Genomic DNA, 19,254 nt, shown 5'->3' on the forward strand with positions numbered 1-19,254 from the left:
CGTTTTGCTAGATATGGTAGATATTCTTTAGCCCACCTTTGCCAAAATAAATCTGTGAGCTTTTGTGCTGCCTTCCATTTCTTCAATAAACACAAATCCCTTTCATCAGTTTAGGCGCATGACTTCTAGTTTTGACGCTGATTGATAACTATAGGTGAAACTTAGATACACCGCTATACGCCCGAAACAAAAATACGGTCCAAACAGTAGACTGCAAAGGAGGAACCGGCTCCAAAAAAGCAAAACAAGTTTTTTTTGCTGGGAAAGTGATGGCAAAAATTTTTTGAAATATTCATGGAGTTATTTCAATCGATTACCTTCAGAAAGGAAATACAATTACAAAAGCATACTACGCATAATTGCTAGATAAGCTGATGGCAGAAATTACAGAAAAATGATCACATTTGCAGAAAAAAATCCTGTTTCACCAAGACAATACACCATCTCACACCTTAGCGGTTGCCATGGCGAAAATCCCCGAATTACGGTTTGAAATGCTTGACCTTCCGCCTTACTCACTAGATCTAGTCCCAAGCAACTTGTTTCCGTTCCCTCACCTAAAAATTGCGCTCGAATGACAGAAATTTTCGTGAAATGAAGAGGCAATCACCTTCGTGAACAATTATTTTGCAGAGAAAAACGCCGAGTACTATTTGGACGGATTACAGAGATGTAAGTATCGCTGGGAGAAGTGTAGAGTAAAAAGGAGACTTTGTAGGAAAACAATACAGAAAATTGTGAAAAAATGTCCTGTATCTTTGTTAGGTCAGAAACTTTTCAGATCACCCTCGACATTTTGACATATCGACATTTCTTCACGTTCCAGGGATCCCTTTGTAGAATACTTTCTACTCATCACAAGAAACACATTGTAACAAAACTATTGCATCATTGATCCAACAATATAATTCATACTAATTTCATCAATAAGTTCTCGATTTCTTTCGAGATGCTAAAAAAAAACAAAACTTGAAAACTCATTCTTCAATGATTCTCTACAACTTCATGACTACCAAGTTGTTTCACAATAACTGAAACGTACAGTTACAGACTCATTCTTGATCTGTAGTTCTGTTGAACAAATGATCACTTTGTTTGATCAGAATGGAACTTCTTTCTAGAGAATGATTGAGTAATAATCATTTATACTGTCACGAACAAAGTGCTGCTGGGAAGCATCAAGACATAATTATCAGATGCGATGACTGATATTCTTCGTGTTATTACACAAGAGTATTACACAATTACGAAATGTCAGTGAGCAGTGTATGGAAACGATTAAAACGCCATCAATATCATCCTATTCATGCCTCTACATCAAGATCTTTTATTCTTGAATGAGATAACTAATGCAACAATGTTTTATAACATGTTTTTCTCTGGCGAGTTATTTTTTACAAACCATTCAGCTGTCGATAGGCAAGCATTACTGGAGTTAATAACAAATTGATGGACTGCTAACGTACGATGTAGATTCATTAACAACTAACCTATCTGCACTCACTATTTCAAGCTCGTAAATGATGAAAGCAAATGATGAAAACAAATGATGATGGCAACATCATTTGGAGATTTCAACATCCACTACTTGATGGAAATTTTAAAGGTCACTGCATGGTTTCGAACTGGTCCTGTGGAATGGTTTGTCATTTCCCCAGAGTTGGCATCACCGGATTTTTTCATGTTGGCATCTCAAACGTTAAGTTCGCTTCAAGAACATTACCGAAAAATTTGGAAAACATTCCAAAAGAGTACTTAAAATCATATTCAAGAAAACAAAAAAATGATCTTCTCTTGATCTTTGTTAAGAAGCAGCTACTGGGATATGTCTCAGTTGAGTGCGAATATCATTCTCCTGTGGCAATACAGAAATTAAATATCTTCAGAATATGTGGAACACACAGTAACTAGTATCATACGCATGCAAAAAATTAGGCTTCAGTACCTGGAACAATTCAAACTGTAAGACAGAAATGCTATATTTTTTTGGGTCCAAATCAAAACTAAAATAAAAACTGTATCTTTAATATTATCTTCTATATCTGGAACTAGAACATGTAACGGTCTATAAAATTATTGAATATAAGTCATTATGCATACTTTTGATAGTCTCTTGCATATCGAAATTATGTTATGATGAACTAGCGACCCGCCCCGGTTCCGCACGGATGCAATGCTGATACTAAATATAAATTCACCCAACGGAAATTTAAGGGCATGGAGTAACAGTGATGAGGAGATCCTTTTGTTTTATGGGCGTGCCTTTTTCTCCAACGGCTCGGGTCCCAGTAAAATTGTTTGATAATCTTTTCTTATTGCACATCTATAATATGAAACGAATCTACATACAAAATTTCACACTCCAAAAATATAACGTTATGGAGAAAATGTAACCTTATTTTATGATCACGTCCTTTTCCCCGGCGGAGGGTGGCCCGATTGGAATATTTGAAAATTCTTTTTTTTTGCACATCTACAACATAAAACAAACCTACATACAAAATTTCAGACTTCAAAAATATAGCGGTAAGGAAAAACAGTGATAAAAAGTGACTTTCATATGTAAACGCTCCTCTTTTATCCCCAAAGGTAAGTCCCCAGTTGGAATATTACAAAATCCCTCAATATTGAATTCCTACAACATAAAACGAATCTACATACAAAATTTCAGCCTCTGAAAATATAGCCGTTCGGAGAAATAGTGATGAAAAGGTAACTTCTCCTCCGCGGGCGGCGCGGCGCCCCACTTATAATTAACAGTTATATTTGAACAATTTTATAAAGTAATTCCTGGTAGTTCGTTTTGTTTCAACATGTTTTCGGTAATTGAAATATTAGCTGCGGTCGAAGTTAAAGTTGATGGGGAAACGTACTGAGCTTCCACAGCATTTTTGTGTTCAGGTTCTGATGGCGCTGGAGGCTGAATGGATTCTACTATACTTTTTGAAATTTTCATTTTGTTACCTATGGAATTGTCGATATGAGATTCAGCAACATTGCTGGATTTTCAACCCTCATGGCGTTTTAAAGTTGAAATATCTGTCCCTGCATTAACTAAAATAGTCGCAGATGACCTTCAAAAACAGTGGCCAGTATATAATTCAGGGTTCGGTAATTGCAAAAATTTCGCTATTTCTTTCGCCATGGTGTCGAATTTATTTATCCCCACAGGCTGTTTCGTGCATTTGCTATTTTTGTAATAAAAAAAAACGTGTTTCATCTGTGCATGGTCGAAGCTCCTCATATTTTTTGTAAATTTGGTAGAATTCTCCTGTGACTGTGAAATTTCTAGGAACCTTGGTTTTAGTATCGGGTAATTTTATTAAAAGGGCCGAATTAAGATATTCCACGTCATCAATTTTTAATTTTCAAAGTTCATCACAACAGCATGTCCCTGTAAGGCCAATAGCTAAAGCAGCCTGAAATGAAAATGAAACATTCATTTTTCGATAACAATTTAAAAATGTTCAATTCATACCTTTATCAGCAAATACTTTTCATCAGGTGCATCTTTTGAAAATTGTTAATATTAATGTTTTGACTGTTTTGGGGCATATTCTTCAAATTTGCGTTTCAAAAATGCACGTAGTTTTACGTATTTTGATATATCAACACAGTTTATAATAATTAAGGTACTCTTCAGCATCGAGTACTGAGACCATAATGTTGATGATTTCAATCTTCTTGACAACTCTTATATATATATATATATATATATATATATATATATATATATATATATATATATATATATATATTTGCAACTGAAAATTCATGAATTCATGATTTTTTTATAGAAACACGCTCGGATCAATTTCGTTGTGGTTTTCAATGTGTTTGTCATTGATTGATTCAATGTGTTTTTATTGTATCTGTTCGTGATGAATAAGCTAATTACTATTATTATATCAAGAATAATCATTGTCACAAAAAATTAGTTTCCGCGAATCGCAAATAAGTGTGCCCAAATTCAATCAGATACACTTACTGAAAAACAACCTAAAAGCTGTACCTATAGATTTGTATCAGGATTACATTTCTGGACACGGAGAGTTTTGCGAGATCAAATTGTCTTTAAGTAGAACAGCCGTCATAACCTGTTACAGACCTATTAGCTCATGCAACTTTGAGTTATTTTTCAAATGAATAACTGCTCTACTAGATAAATTAGTGATCAAATATTCGAAAATAATACTAGTAGGGGACTTCAATATCAACATACTAATCGATGATTATAAATCTATCTTTTGGAGAGACATACTCGAGTCTTAAGGACTAAAACCAACTATTTTTGCTCCCACTCGAGTAACATTTTCGTCTTTCACTTGCATCGATAACATCATCACTAATTTGAATGAGAATAATTATGAAGCTTCAATTGACGAATCATGCCTATCTGACCATAAGTCTCAAATTTTCACCATATACTCTTACTTTGAAAATCCCGAAAAAGTTCTCAATACAAAAATGGTGATATCATAAAATTAATAGAATTTTCGAAATACAGTATCCCATGAACTGGACCGAATTCGTTGATCCGACTGCTCCAGATGAAATTTCCGATTATCTAACGACTCTTTACAACGCCATAATCACACAAATTCATGCTGTGAAAAAGGTATATGACAACTGCAATCTTGGAGTAAAATTTTTTGACGAAAACTTGAGAAGAGTGACAGACTTTCTTTCGATATTAAAGACAATTTCGAACAGTTCAAATGATATTTTCTTCAAACATTTCTACAATAATTTCAAATTAAGATACAATCAAGAGATAAAAAGAGGCAAAACTGAAGCTTATAATTAGTTGACAATTCAGCTGAAACATGCTGGAGTTTGATAAACACAGAAATAAATAGAGGTAAAAAAGGTAACGAACGATGTGACTATAACTGACGAGTTTAATGATTTTTTATCAATATTTCAAGTGATATCATAAGTGCACTACCTGATTGCGATCAGAATGCAATAAATTTTCTTGATCCACTGAAATCACCGAGAAACTCTCTTTCTTCCATCCAACAACTGAAAGTGAAGTTCTTGAGGCCATTCTAAATCTGAAAAATTCATCTTGCCCTGATATGTACGAAATAACAAGCAAAATAATGAAAAGAACTTGTTTTTTTCTTCTAGAACATTTGACTATTCTCTTTAATCATTATATCTCTAATGGAGAATTCCCTGATGCATTCAAGCTAACTAAAATGGTACCCATATTTAAAAAAGGTGACTAAAATACCATTGACAACTAGTGTCCAATATCGATAATACCAATTTTTGGTATTATTTTGAAATTATTCTAAAAAGCCGCTCAATTCAATTCTTTACTATGCACAAAACGAAGGTCAGTTTGGCTTCAGACAGAACTTTTTCGCCGTTCAAGCGATACAAAGAGTTGTGGCTGATATAGTCGAGGATTTTGAGGAGGGTAAACATACGGTAGTGTCTATGTGTGACTTGAGCAAGGCCTTCGACTGTGTTTCTCACACGGTACTATTAGACAAACTACAATTTTATGGTACACGCGGTACTGTATGAAAATTATTCGAATCGTACTTGAATGGTAGGAGACAAGCTGTTTTTATAGACAACAGCTATTCTGAAATCGAGAACATTCATTTTGGGGTACCTCAAGGTTCTATCCTTGGCCCAATTTTATTCGTTGTCTATATCAATGACATATTCCATCACATGTGTCCAATCAAATGTATTTGTTATGCAGATGATTGCTCTCTTTAGGCTTCTGGCAAGAAACTTGATCACTTGGAAGAAACTTTGCATTATTTTTTAAGAAAAACTGAAACATGTTTCGTTTCTAATTGCTTGAAACTCAATAAAAACACAACTCAGAATATTTTTTCAGCTAACAATACGATTGTCAACAATTCAGAAGTTAAACTACTTGGAATTGTTATGGATGACAAATTAAAATGCTTAGCGCATATTGAGCACATTGAGTAGAAAATTGAACTCATCTCTCTTAATATTACGGAAACTGAGCAGATTTGCTAACCTGGCAGTTTTGATAACAGTCTACTTTGGCTTATTTCACTCTCACATTAATTACGGTGTAACTTTATGGTGAAACGCTGTAGAGTCTGTGAGAATTTTTAGGCTCCAGAAACAAGCTTCACGAATAATATCTAAAGCCAATTATAGTGACAGTTGTTGCCCCATATTTGAAAACCCAGAAATACTCACCTTACCGAGTATTTACATCCTCAATTGTTTGCTGGATATTCATAGAAATGAAGAAAAACTTGAAAAAAATAATTCATATCACAATTATACCACGAGAAATTGTAACTTGATTCGATCAACTAGACGTCGTTAATTGACTTCTGAATGCAATACCTTAGACGTGAAATTATATAATAAATTGCCAGTGCATATTAAGGAACTACCTACCCATAAGTTCAAGATACTAATTCGAAAATATTTGATGTCACACTGCTTCTACTCGGTGGGGGAGTATTTGGAGGCCGTTGTGAGTTCATGGGAAACTACATATGTAGTGTCATAACAAATACATCACTACAACATATGCCATTGGGGAACACTCTTCATCCAATTCAATTTTAAATAATTAGAAATAAGGGAATATATTTTGAATTGTGGTTTTATTTTGAATGTGTATTTTATTTTATATTTTTTTCATTTTAGGTCCTGGACCCACCACAAATAGATTAATACTATTTAATGTGGCTGAATGAATAAAGAGTGATTGTATGCAGTCATTTGAAATATGTTCAATTGAAAAGTGACTGCAAAATGACTCCAGTATTGTGAAAATAGAAAAAAAAGATCTATTTAGAGACAAATGCCTCTAAAAACGATTTATTGAAATATGGTATTCTTTTTTGAATTGAAGGGGCTATATTTTTAGGAGTGATTAATTTTTGGGAAAGAAAGTTTTTGACTTTCCACTACTACATCTTGATACAAAAAAAAGGAAGAGGGAATCTTCCAAAGAAAGGAAGGAAGTAATCAATTTGAAAATAAGTAACTTTATACATGGATGTGTAGATCATGCAAAGAATCAACTTTCAGACACTTCAGCTTGAATATATTGCAAAATTTCTACGTCTTCCGTTTCATTGAAAATTTCTTCAGATTGTTAAAATCACCTGATTTTTCATAAACAAGATATGCAATGGTACAGGCCCAAAATATTGCCTTCATCACCACCAACATAAAGTCCAATTGCCTTTAGGCAGAGCAAGCTACAGATAAAGAGGCGGATAGTGATATCTCATTCAGCACGTGATATCAAAGCTTTGATTCAAAACAAACTCTATTTAAACCCTGTCTCAAATTTTATGAGCAATATTTGAGATTCCTGCCGATCTCAACAATCAAGCTTTTTTCCCCATTTAATTTACAGTTAAAATATATACGAAACAACTCGAGTCATATCATTTTTCCTAATCTAGGGGCATATATGAAAGGAAACCATATCAAATGCAAATTATTTAATTCGACTACAACGTGAAAACACATTTAAGTAAATTATACAGTATCACTAGTGAAATCTATGTTACCCTCAACTGATACAGAAACTACTCCAAAATGAAGTCATATGAATCACATTTACCTCTCACCAGAACTATTAGAGCAACTCATCTGTCGCAATTTCAGTTAACGGTTGGCAACTCAGTAGCTGAATCGATTCTATGCTTCACTTCAGAAACACTTCTCTGGTTATCTGAAAAATGATAGATTACTTGAATAGATGCAACGTTTCTCAAAGGAGATGACTAACTACTTCGATCTGAATTTTTCGTTTGCATATTTTTCATTACGATGAGGAGCATTTTTGTCGGACTCACTGAAGCTCCGCTGAATTCTGTAGATATATGAAAAATCAGTGTTCATCCATTTGTTCTCCTGCTGGGTTCAATTATTCAACTGATTTTACGAAAAACCAATTAACGCAAATAATTTAAAATTACGAAGTGAAAGTATTGGAATGCTTAGCATAAAATGACAAGACAGAAATCTGGAACCTTGAAGAGTGCAGTTGAGCTGGAGTTTTCAACAACAAATTTATTTTGTGAAGAGATTTCTGTTTCGAAAGTCCCCTCCCCTGGTTTGACTACCTGTTTTCCTTCCAGAATAGATTAAACTGAAAATAGTTAACTAATCAGTCAAAACACTTCCAGACAATCACTGTGTGTTTTCTATGTTTACTGATTCACTTTCAATCTACTCTAACTTTCAACGGAAGTTCCGAATCCTACCTTATGATGGAACGAAAGAAACAATTTCCGATTAATACCGTACTATCTACACAACGCACAATTAGTCTTGAATCTGAAATAGACTTCTTTCATGATACCAACTATATCAAATTCGAAAAAGAAATGAGCTTTTAAATGAGATGCTGTACTTTACCTCTAATCCCATTAAGGATTTGAGGATTTTACCATGAAAATATGATGTATCCTCAAAATAATAATCAATGGGCATAGGAAGGGTTCTTCTGACATAGTTTGCGAGATTCCAGCTAGAGCGTTATAGGAGAATGTCAGAACTATCGCCCCGCAGCGTGAGGTATTAGAATACCCCCACAAAGTGAGGATCCTCCTAAATGACAGCTCATTCTGATGTGTGTATATCTGTGCTGTATGAGTCTGAGCCTACTCAATGTCTTTAGCTTTCGAGATACCAGGAACCCTCACGGACTAAGAATCTGAACCTGAGTCTACAGCGAAGATGAACGTCAATAAAATAAACTCAACTGTCATCCCTGTAACATCAGTACACTAGCAAGAGATATTTAACGAAAGTCATTTATTTGTGGAGGAAAATCAGTTTTTTAACGACCTTCTTAAAATAAGTATTGCATTATTTCTTAACAATTTTTTTGATAGGCAAAATTGTTAAATTCAGCAAGTTACTGATAGATAAAAGATTTTTGTTTGTGAAAAATACTTTGATTTTACGCAGTAACTTATCGGGGTTAACTAAAAACTTTGCTCTTCTACACTTGTATAAAGTTCTCCCTTATAATTTTTATATTTTTCAGATTGTGGAAGGTAACAAATACCCAAAAAAGATCGATAAAAAATGAGCAAGAGCTTTTCAGTCCTCCGACCCAGTCCTCTTAACTAGGAGGCTGGATGGTAAGCCAGAAATAGTCTTGAGTACACCTCAGAAGTGAACTCTCATATACATTTGCCTGTCACCAAATTTTCAAGCAGCAGATGAATAATCTGAATCAGGAGAAAAAACGTTTGTTTGAGGTGGTTGACAATATTTCGTGATGTATTTCATCAGTTCGGACTTCCATTGTCTAATATAATATAAATTGATTTGAAATTCCAAGTTATGTCACGACGTTTCGATTGCTAGTATCCACAATCGTCTTCGGGTGATCAATTTATATCATATCAGACAATGGAAGTTGAAAAAACGTTCTACCTTTGAGCACATCGGCTGCTCCTAATGCTCAAACCATGGTTCAATCAGATCAGCAAAAGAGCTGTACCTGGCTGAATTCAATGAATGACTTGACATGGACAAGCTGCTATATTCATTGAGTATGGAATATTTCATTTTGAATTTTCGACACTGGAATCTCATTAGTTTGCCAATATGGTTGCCGTAGGAAATATTCCAGAGAACAGTCCTCAGTTACGATTCCAGAGCTGTATTTTCCGGCCTTGATGGCTACAAGTTACATGAGAGAATCAGGAGGGCATCTACTTATTGTGTGCAGTTATCAGCCACGGGATGACATCTCACTGAAATGTCTTGCAGCAGACCTACTTTTAAAGCCACACATTTCTTTTCTCTACCAGACGAAGCTAAAACGTATTGATCAACAATCAGTTCCTCGCAGTTGAATATACCATGATCTGTCAATTTTGAAGGGGATAATTCTTAACAAGAAAATTTAGACCCTGATTACACAGAACAGAGAAGCCTACATTCCTATAACAGAGAACATATCAGGTTCTCAGCGTTTAGCAGTTTCAACTTTGTCAACTGACCTGGAAAATCATTCACCATCAAAAGTAATCGGCTTTGTTGAAAAGTTGGCTTCATTAGACCCTCTCAATTTTGACCTATCTACCATGTCAAAAGTAAGTAAAAGTTGAAAAATAGTAGAAAACTATATTTCATATTTCAATATGCAGCAAATTGAATCATCATTTTTATTATCGAACTGTAGCTGCCAATCGCTCCAAAGTTAACCCAATGCACCTCTACTACACTCTATGAAAATGTTCCATTCGGAGAACGAATTCTTATGAAATACATTTTTGTAGTGAAGTAAACCATCCTATTCGTGCAAGTGTCGCTCTTAGAGAAATCTCAAGATTTTTTAAAGCTTGTTTATTTCTAAAAACGATAAGGAAACCATATCGAGTGGTCCAACGAAAAGTATGCACCTTGCTTTTCTCCTTTTTTGTACCTTAACGCAAAAATGCTCGGACGGGTCAATTTTGCTTTTGAGGGGGACACATTTTAGATGTATTTTTCTACCTGTGCCTTCAACCCCCTTCATTTGAAAGGGCACAAAATTCTCTTCCTAATGATACCTAATTTGTTGTATTTACTTGAATACTTATAAAAAAAGCAAGAACATCTACTCGATATTTTTGGTGTTAATGAAAATGCGGAAAAAAAGGCATTTTTATCACTACTACATTCCTCAATTTCTCTCGTGCGTTTTTTGGTTCGAATAACAACAGCAGATAGGTGTACAAAAAGAATTTAGGCAAACGTTCATTGATTCAGTTCGGTTGCTTTTGAAATTATTTTACTTTACTGTAAAAATGGTTTATTCCATTCCTGAACGAGTTGAAATTTTTAAACTTCATTGTCAACATAATAGTTGTGCTAGACTTACTGCTCGCTTCTTTAATAACAGTCATCCCGGGAAAAATGTGAATGATTCGTACGTTGCCAAGTTAGTCCAAAAGTTTGTCGATACCGGATCTGTCTGTAATATGAAACACCAACCACGGAAACCGATCAGAAATGAAGCATTGGAAGTCGCTGTTTTGGGACATGTTGAATTGGATCATACTCAAAGTACCCATCAGCTTCCTGCAGCCTCAGGTGTCTCCCGTTCGTCCATAATACGGATATTAAAAGCCTATAAATTTCATCCGTACAAAATAAAATTAGTACAGGAACTCAATGAAGATGATCCTGATAGAAGGCTGCAATTTTGTGAACAACTTAGCCAGCAACTAATTGATGATCCGCACCTATCATTCAACACGTGCTTTTCCGATGAGAGTACATTTTTTTTAATGGAGCTGTGAATAGGCATAATTGCCTATTCACAGCTCCATTAAAAAAATTGACCTGTCCGAGCATTTTTGCGTTAAGTTACAAAAAAAGGAGAAAAGCAAGGTGCATACTTTTCGTTGGACCACTCTGAATATATACGTTTCACCAAGATTTTTCTTCACAAAAACAACAAGAAATTAGTATAAAAATTTCAGTATTTTTCGGGTCGGGAAAGAAATCATTGCCCACATCAGTATTCTGTTGAAGCTTGCCAGTTAGTTACAGTCGTAATCAAATTCAAATTGGCCGCCTGATTGTGGTTATTTCATCACAGAAACTCCGTAATTTCGAATTAGATTATAGTCACGATTGGGACACTTTCAGTAACTCAGTTTTGACGAGAAAAATATTTTTTAATATCCCAGCTTGTTAGCAACGTAAATATATGTATATTTTTATTTCTCTTTCGAATACTCCTCGAGCCTGATGAACATGTTTTCATCTGGTAACCATCAAAATGAAGTTCTCTTTCTCATTATTCCAATGTTACTGAATCACCTCAATCTTTCTTTTAGTGTTATTCTGATAAAAAAAATCTTTCAGCTCTTGCTATTAGGTATGTATGTATTTCGTAACTATAGTAATAATTTCAACTTGAATAATTATGGTTTTAATGATGAAGAGGAATTGTTCTTATAATTACAAATCTGGTCAGTGGTCAACCTCGTTCAACAAAAAATATTGTAGTTCTATATGGCAATGAATATTCATTTTACTGTGTCGAGATATATACTCATACTGATCGATAGAGAATGTTATACTCTATTTCAAATTTTAATTTTTAACCTCTTTTCAGCTCATTACAATATGATGTCGTTAGGCGATTTTTTCCCAATTTTTCCCTACGATGGCTCAGTTTTCACTAGGGTCCTCAGACCCCAGACACAAATGGTACGTGGCATGACACAAGAACTGTGAATCAGCTCCCATGCGGTCTTTGATGGTTTAAAATTTACTGAAAAGGTCAAAAAATCGAATAGTGGGTGCCCCATGATTTGAACGTTCACGTTTCGAAGTCTGTTCTTTTTTGCTTTTGCGCAACCAAAACGATATTTTTTTGTATCAGATCGTCACGAGTGATGAAAAATGGATCTTCTTTGACAACAGAAGGAATTCAGGACAGTGGTTGAACACCGATGAGCTACCCAGGCACTTCTCAAAGGCGAACACCCACAAAAAAAGGCCATGGTTACTGTATGGTGATTACCGGCTGATGTGATTCACTAAAACTTTCTGCAACCGAGCCAAACCATCACAGCAAAGTCCTATTGTGGGAAAATCAACGAAATGTACGAAAAATTGGGTCAGCGGCACCTGGCACTGGTCAACAGAAGATGATCTATTCTGCTCCACGACAACGCCTCTTCGCACGTTCCATAAATTACTGTCCAAAAATTATACTAATTGAGCGTCGAAGTTTTGTCTCACCCATCATACTTCCCGGAACTCACGCCAAGTAACTGCCATTTCGATTGCTTCCTCACCAGTAGAGCCTTCGCCAATTAGGACCATATAGAAACGGCCTTCGTCGACTTCATCGATTCCGAGCACACAATTTCTATGCCACCGGAATTAATCGACTTCTGTTACGTTGACAAAAGTGCACTGATTCGAATGGCGCTTATGTCGATTGAATTGATTAAGTATTCACTGAGGTATTACAGTTTAAGTAGACTCATAAAAACGGATAAAAGTCTTGAAATAACCAATTTTTAATATGTAGGAAGAATCTAGTAAAATGGCGAAAAAGCGCAGTTACTGTGAAATGATAGGATAAGTGATCAACTTCCCGTTGTCTTGAAATTTGTACCAGATTGTTTAAAAAAATCCAAACTTAATAATCATCTCGGAAAGTACATTTTACAAGGACGCTGTACTGCAACCAAAAAAAATCCCAGAAATTGTAGTTTGAATTTTAAGTCTAAAAATATTGACATGACAATATCATTCAGACTAGTCATGAAAATTACTAACCTCTCCAAAGAATCACTTTTTCCAATCCAATCAGAGGTGCTTCAAATAATATTGTGAGCGTGAGCGCAAGAATGTAGGCAAGAATTATGTCAGCTGCGGTTGAATGGATCTGAAAATAAATCAAAGTGACGTTCTTCATAGACAACAGAAGAAAATATTGAAATATATTTTAATTATTACTTGCATGAGTGTATTCATAAAAACTTTGGTAGCACAAAGTCGATTCGAGAATGTATTTAAATCAATTGTATAATATGCGACAGGTTACATTTAAAAAATTGCTTACTTTGTCATACTTTTCTAGAATCACGAACAATAATTCTTCAAACTTCATCACATTAAAACTGTCTTTACTTTTTAGAGAGTTTGATAGTGATTTAAAAGCTACGAAATCAACCATTTTGCTAAAGTATTCCAATATTGTTCTTCAGGTCTGAAGAGATGACATGAAAAATTCAGAAAGACCACATTTTTGGTTTTTGATAGAAGAATTTGAAGTGAATATTTTTACAATTGAAAATTCTTTGAATATATACAATATATATTCATATTTCAATACAATTTATTCATACATTCAAGTATAGTCTATCCATTCCCAATTGGAACGGCAATACAAATAAGAGCACTACGAGGGGTGTTCATAATCACTGCCCAGCAAATGGGAAATGTATATACTACCAGTGCTTTTATGTTCAAAGCGTTCCTGGTACAGTCATAAACATTTCTTGCCTATGGCCCCTAGTCACCCAGATAGTTAGCAAACGTGCTCTCAAATGTAGTTGAGGAATAAAGTCTCGGCTAGCTGGACTGGCTGAATACTAATTTTTTCTCCGTTTCACAATATTTCTTTATCAGTGCCGTGTGTTCGTGTGGTTAGGTGAGGTAGTGAGTGGTTTTGCAAACCGATTTTTGAAATATTTTTCTAGAGATCAATTACCCTAACACCAAACTGATATTTTTGCACTCGACGCGCGTTTCGCTAACAAGGTTAGCATCTTCAGGAGAAGCAAATTGATACTGAATCTAAAGACAAGGGTTAGCTGTTTGTCACCACTAGATTAAAAAGCGGACAAATCAATTTGCAGGTGGTGGTTCCACTAGTTAATTACCGAAAAATCAATTAGGATTATCATCATTTAACAAACAAAGTCCACATCGGACCAAAAAACTTCAGGTATATAAGCAGCTAACCCTTGTCTTCAGATTCAGTATCAATTTGCTCCTCCTGAAGATGCTAACCTTGTTAGCGAAACGCGCGTCGAGTGCAAAAATATCAGTTTGGTGTTAGGGTAATTGATCTCTAGAAAAAGTTTTCAACTTTCACACCAAAGGTTCCAATCTCATCGTTTAAACCGATTTTTGTGAAAATCTCAGTATTTTTGGGTACTTTCATCAATATGGCTTTCTGGAGACCTTTTGAAACAAATGATAACATTACGTGTGAGGAATCTGTGTCAATCGACAGGGATCCGGAATTTGAAAATAAGGACTTACATGTTCAAGTTCAGTGAGTAATTTTAAATATTCATGAATGCTTGAAGAAGGAAAACTATCACACTTCACAGAATGCTATTGTGAATAGAATATGCGAGTTAACGAAACTATCTCGTTCGACAGTTCTTCGAGTCATTAAAATAGAGGATGTCATTGACCATGCAATGAAACGAAAACAAAGGAATAAAAAATTCGCAAACGTTGATGGTGTTTCAAAAGATGTGATTCGGCGAACAATTTATGTTATATACCAAAAAAATTAAGTATCAACCTTGGATATTATTTGGTATAAATTACTCGACTATCCCCATTACAATTACAAATCTTTAGAAACTTTACGAGGTGTCTTATTGTCTTGTGGTTTCAAATATAAAAAATTGAACAATCGGATGGTCATAACGGAATCGACACGCATTGTTCAACTCCGACAAGAATATTTGAGGCGAATGAAACGCTACCGAGAATCCAGCAAACATAAATCTACCACGACGAAACTTGGTTTGACACCCATGATGTTGTCAAATATGGCTGGATAGACGAAACCAAGTATTGTGCTTTGAACACACTTTCTTCAAGGGGAAAACGTGTTATAATTTTGCATGCCGGGAATGAAAGTGGTTTCGTACCTAACGCTTTGCTTCTGTCGGCCAAAAATATAAAAGATTCGTCTGCTGATTACCACGAAGATATGACTGCGGCTTTATTCGAAACCTGGTTCAGTGAGCAGCTTCTCCCAAATATTTCTCCAAACTCGGTTATTGTTATGGATAACGCTTCGTATCATTCTCGGTTATTGATTACAATACCAAACAATAACACAAAAAAAGCAGATATTGTTGATTTCATGCGAAATCATGACATGGAAATGCCCGAAAAGATTCCAACGAAAAAGGTATTACTGGCGACCATAAAACAACCTAATTTCAATCCAATTGAAATAGTTTGGGCCACAATGAAAGAAAGCTTGCGGAAATGTAATCAGTCACCGACTTGGAATTTTGTGGCGCTTGACAATATAAGGCGAGTGGTGAATGAAGTAGGTAATAGCAGGGCCGTCGCCATGGGGTGGATGGGGTGGGAGCCCCCCTGCTTTTTCGACTTGGGAAAATATTAGGAAAAGTTGGTAAATTTTGGGCCATGAAGATAGAAAAAAATGATAGTAAATAAATTATTAAAAATTAAATTGAGAGGAAAGAAAAGGAGAGGTAATAAGAAAAGAGAGAAAACCAGGAGAAGGTTGGGATTTCCCAATATGCATAACTTGAAGAGAATTCTGTCCTGAACAGTCCACAAATTTTGAAGTGACAATTTTACAAAATTCCCAACTTTTCGCTGTTTTTTCGACTTGGAAAAGTTGGGAAATTTCGGGCCGTGAAGATAGAAAAAATAATAATAGAAAACAATAAGCAGAATATTATTTAGGTGTTGTTTCTTTTCATTTGTATTGAATATTCCTATACATGGTGGATATGGTGGAAGACCAAGGAACTTGGTCCAAAGTATAATAATTCCCCTTATTATTTTTATAATCACCAAAATTTATTTTTGTTTGGACATACCCTAACGGGCATAAGCATTCAACCAATCTTTGGATAGCTAAGTAAGAAAATTATTATATTATAGTAGTAACTAATCCCTCGGCTTTCATTTGTTCGAAAGTTGGAAAATTTTGCTGGTGGAGTTGGGAAAATTTGGATTTCCTCCCCCCTTGGTTTTTCTTTTCGCTACGGTCCTAGGTAATAGTGATGTGTGAAAGAACTGTATGATTCCACCTCATCCTAATATAGCGAAAAAGAATTTTGATTTTTGTAACAATTTTGTTGGCCTCTATTATTTTGTAAATATATGTTCGACGAGAATTCGGTGTGATTATTTGTATGTTCATTGTATTTTAGAGTTTTCGACTCGGAAATCAACTACCTTAAAATACGAAGTTTTTCATAATTACCCATGGTGGAAAAATTCAGTTGAGATAACTTCTTCATGAGGGGATCAATTGCTATGATTGTAAGAATAAGTAACTGAAAAACTACCACTGAAAAATAATATGCCGACGCCTATGTCGAGGCGGGAATTCCTTCTCTGCGCTGTTCCAATTGGTATTGGAAATACTATAATGATTCGTGTAGATGCTTGTGATAACATCAACATAACTTTCAAGTAGTCGCCTTAGTCATCTCCTGATGATGTTATCTTGGTTAGCGACACACGAGTCAAGAGACATCAATTTTTTTCTGTTGAGGTAATAATGTTTTCAATAAATAAAATATCAGTCAGTCATCGATATTTCACACATATGTTCATTCTGAATTATCTTGGTGAATATATGGGATACACCTAGGCATGAATATGCCTGTATTGTGCTTTTCCATCTTCACAACGAAATGTTTTGAGTCATGTACATCTCAATATGGAAAATGGATACACTTCATACATGAGTGGAATCGGATAATTATTCAATAATTGTGGTTTTAATGAGCTGTTTGCAGGAGGGCTAGAGAAAGAAGGAAGAAGAAGGTTGAAGAATTGATAAACAATAATATAACGGGTCTTTCATTAAGTGCTTCCTATCTTCAAAGTGTGTGTGATATATCATTTAGATTTTGTATTCGTTTGATTTATTTATTGCTGACATTCTGTATGGAATATAAATCAGGCTGAATTTGACCAATGGCAAGGGTTACGTTGGCTTTGAGGGCCGCTGTGGTTTATGGCTTATTCGCATACACCTGCGACTTAAGAAAATCCCACAAGAAGAAGTCTAACAGGGTCAAATCGCACGATTTCGGAGGCCAGTTCACATCACCTCCATGTTGGGTAACCAAGCCCTCAAATCGCTCGTGCAGAATATCTATGAGCTGTGTGGTACGTAGTGCCGTCCTGTTGAAACAACATGTCGTTGGTATCAACATCATCCAATTCAGTCCGAAAGAAGATGGCAATCATCAACCTATTGTACTCGCCGTTGGCAGTGATGACCTGGCCAACGTCGTTCTCAAAGAAATTCGGACCAATGACGCACCCAGCCCATCAAAATCCACACCAAACAACAATCCATCCGAAAATGGGCCTCAGTACTGAAGATGATTTTTCGATGAAAATTAAGGTCAGTCGCCAACTGCTCCAGAGCTCATTCAGTGAAAGCACGTAGTTGTCTATGGTCCTTTACCTTCAGTTTCTGGGTGAGTTAAATTTCGTACAGATGCGCAGGTCCAAGTCACTATGCAAAATTCGTCAAGTTGTGATCTGCGGAAGGCCGAGTTCTTGTGAGCGACTAGAAATCGACTGTCACATGGAGATAAGTCCTCTCGATAGGACAATTATGGCGACCGTAAAATGAGCATCGCGCGCGAAACGTTGTCGAACAGAACACCCATTTTGATGAAACAATTTTATTATTTACACGTATTTGTTCATAGTGATTTGGCAAAACAGACTGAATAAATGACAACTAATTTGACAGATGGTCGTTATCAGTTATCTAAGTTGGAAAATCTTTCAGTAGACATCTTTAAGAATGGATTTTCCTGAAAAGTGGAATTTGTACTGTTGAAAGTTCTTTTGATCTAGTTCTATCACTTTCTAGTCTTTGGGTTTTACAGATTTTTTTTCACTTCAATTTGGAACTGATGAATCGCTTTTTATTTTTCGTGGGGGACATAAAATTAAAAAGTGTTTCACAAATTTTCATTAGGATCGATAAACTGTAGTAATTCGGAACTTTTGGCAACATAATTATGACAGGTCAACTAGATCTTGCAATTCTGTCATTTGTTAATCTATTAAAATCTGTTATCCCTTAACCAGCTGTCGCCCCCCTACGAAAGACAACTGTCAAAAGTCGGAACTTGTGCGAGCTAAGGACTTACGAAGTCCTAGGGGAGAATAGGGTAATGGGAGTCAGCGGGTAATGGGAGTCACCCTCACATCCACGAAACAATACGAGCGAGCAACGCAAAAATTACATCCCTACCCCCGCTCTGACCCAACAGTGATGCCTGGAGCAGCCTGCGCCAGTCAGTGCCCACGCTTGCAGTATGCGAGACTTTTACTCGAAATTAGTTAGACATTCGAAATTTTAATGGGCAGTTCAGATTATGTCAGTGTTTTGAAGATTTTTTTTTATTATATTTTTTTTCGCATTAGTGTGATTGTGGGAAATGAGAGTCAGGTGATTCCCATTACCCGCAAGTGATCACTATTACCCGCAACTTTGCATGTTGAATTACGTCATTTTTATTTCTTTTTAGATGCCGAAAGTACGGGTCAGGACAACTGCAAAGGCTTCCTGGTCTTCTGATAGCCTGGAAAAAGCTATAAAGCTTGTTGAAGGAGGTTCTTCTATGAGAAATGCTGCTAAGTTAATGGGAATCCCCTTTTCAAGCCTCCTAGGACGGTTTACTGTTTTTAGTGCTGAGACAGAAGTCGAGCTAGCAAACTTGGTGAAGAAAATGGCAAATATTTTTTATGGTTGCACTG

At 35.6% G+C, this 19,254-nt stretch overlaps 1 protein-coding gene across 1 annotated transcript in view; it reads right to left on the reverse strand.

Annotated features, from left to right (window-relative positions):
- Positions 1-7,463: 7,463 nt before the first annotated feature.
- Positions 7,464-19,254, reverse strand: part of LOC111510456 (nose resistant to fluoxetine protein 6) — a 53,854-nt gene continuing 42,063 nt past the window's right edge. Inside the window, exons 11-12 of the mRNA XM_074170820.1 lie at positions 13,282-13,390; positions 7,464-7,705 (exon numbers count right to left, since the gene is read on the reverse strand). Of these exons, the coding sequence (XP_074026921.1) occupies positions 7,635-7,705; positions 13,282-13,390 (180 nt within the window). The 3' untranslated portion in view covers positions 7,464-7,634. The remainder of the gene's footprint in view (positions 7,706-13,281; positions 13,391-19,254) is intronic.

The sequence above is a fragment of the Leptinotarsa decemlineata genome, unplaced genomic scaffold, assembly GCF_025532065.1.
Source record: "Leptinotarsa decemlineata unplaced genomic scaffold, Ldec_3_MD MMD2_tig00000008_RagTag_RagTag, whole genome shotgun sequence".
Classification (NCBI taxonomy): Eukaryota; Metazoa; Arthropoda; class Insecta; order Coleoptera; family Chrysomelidae; genus Leptinotarsa; species Leptinotarsa decemlineata.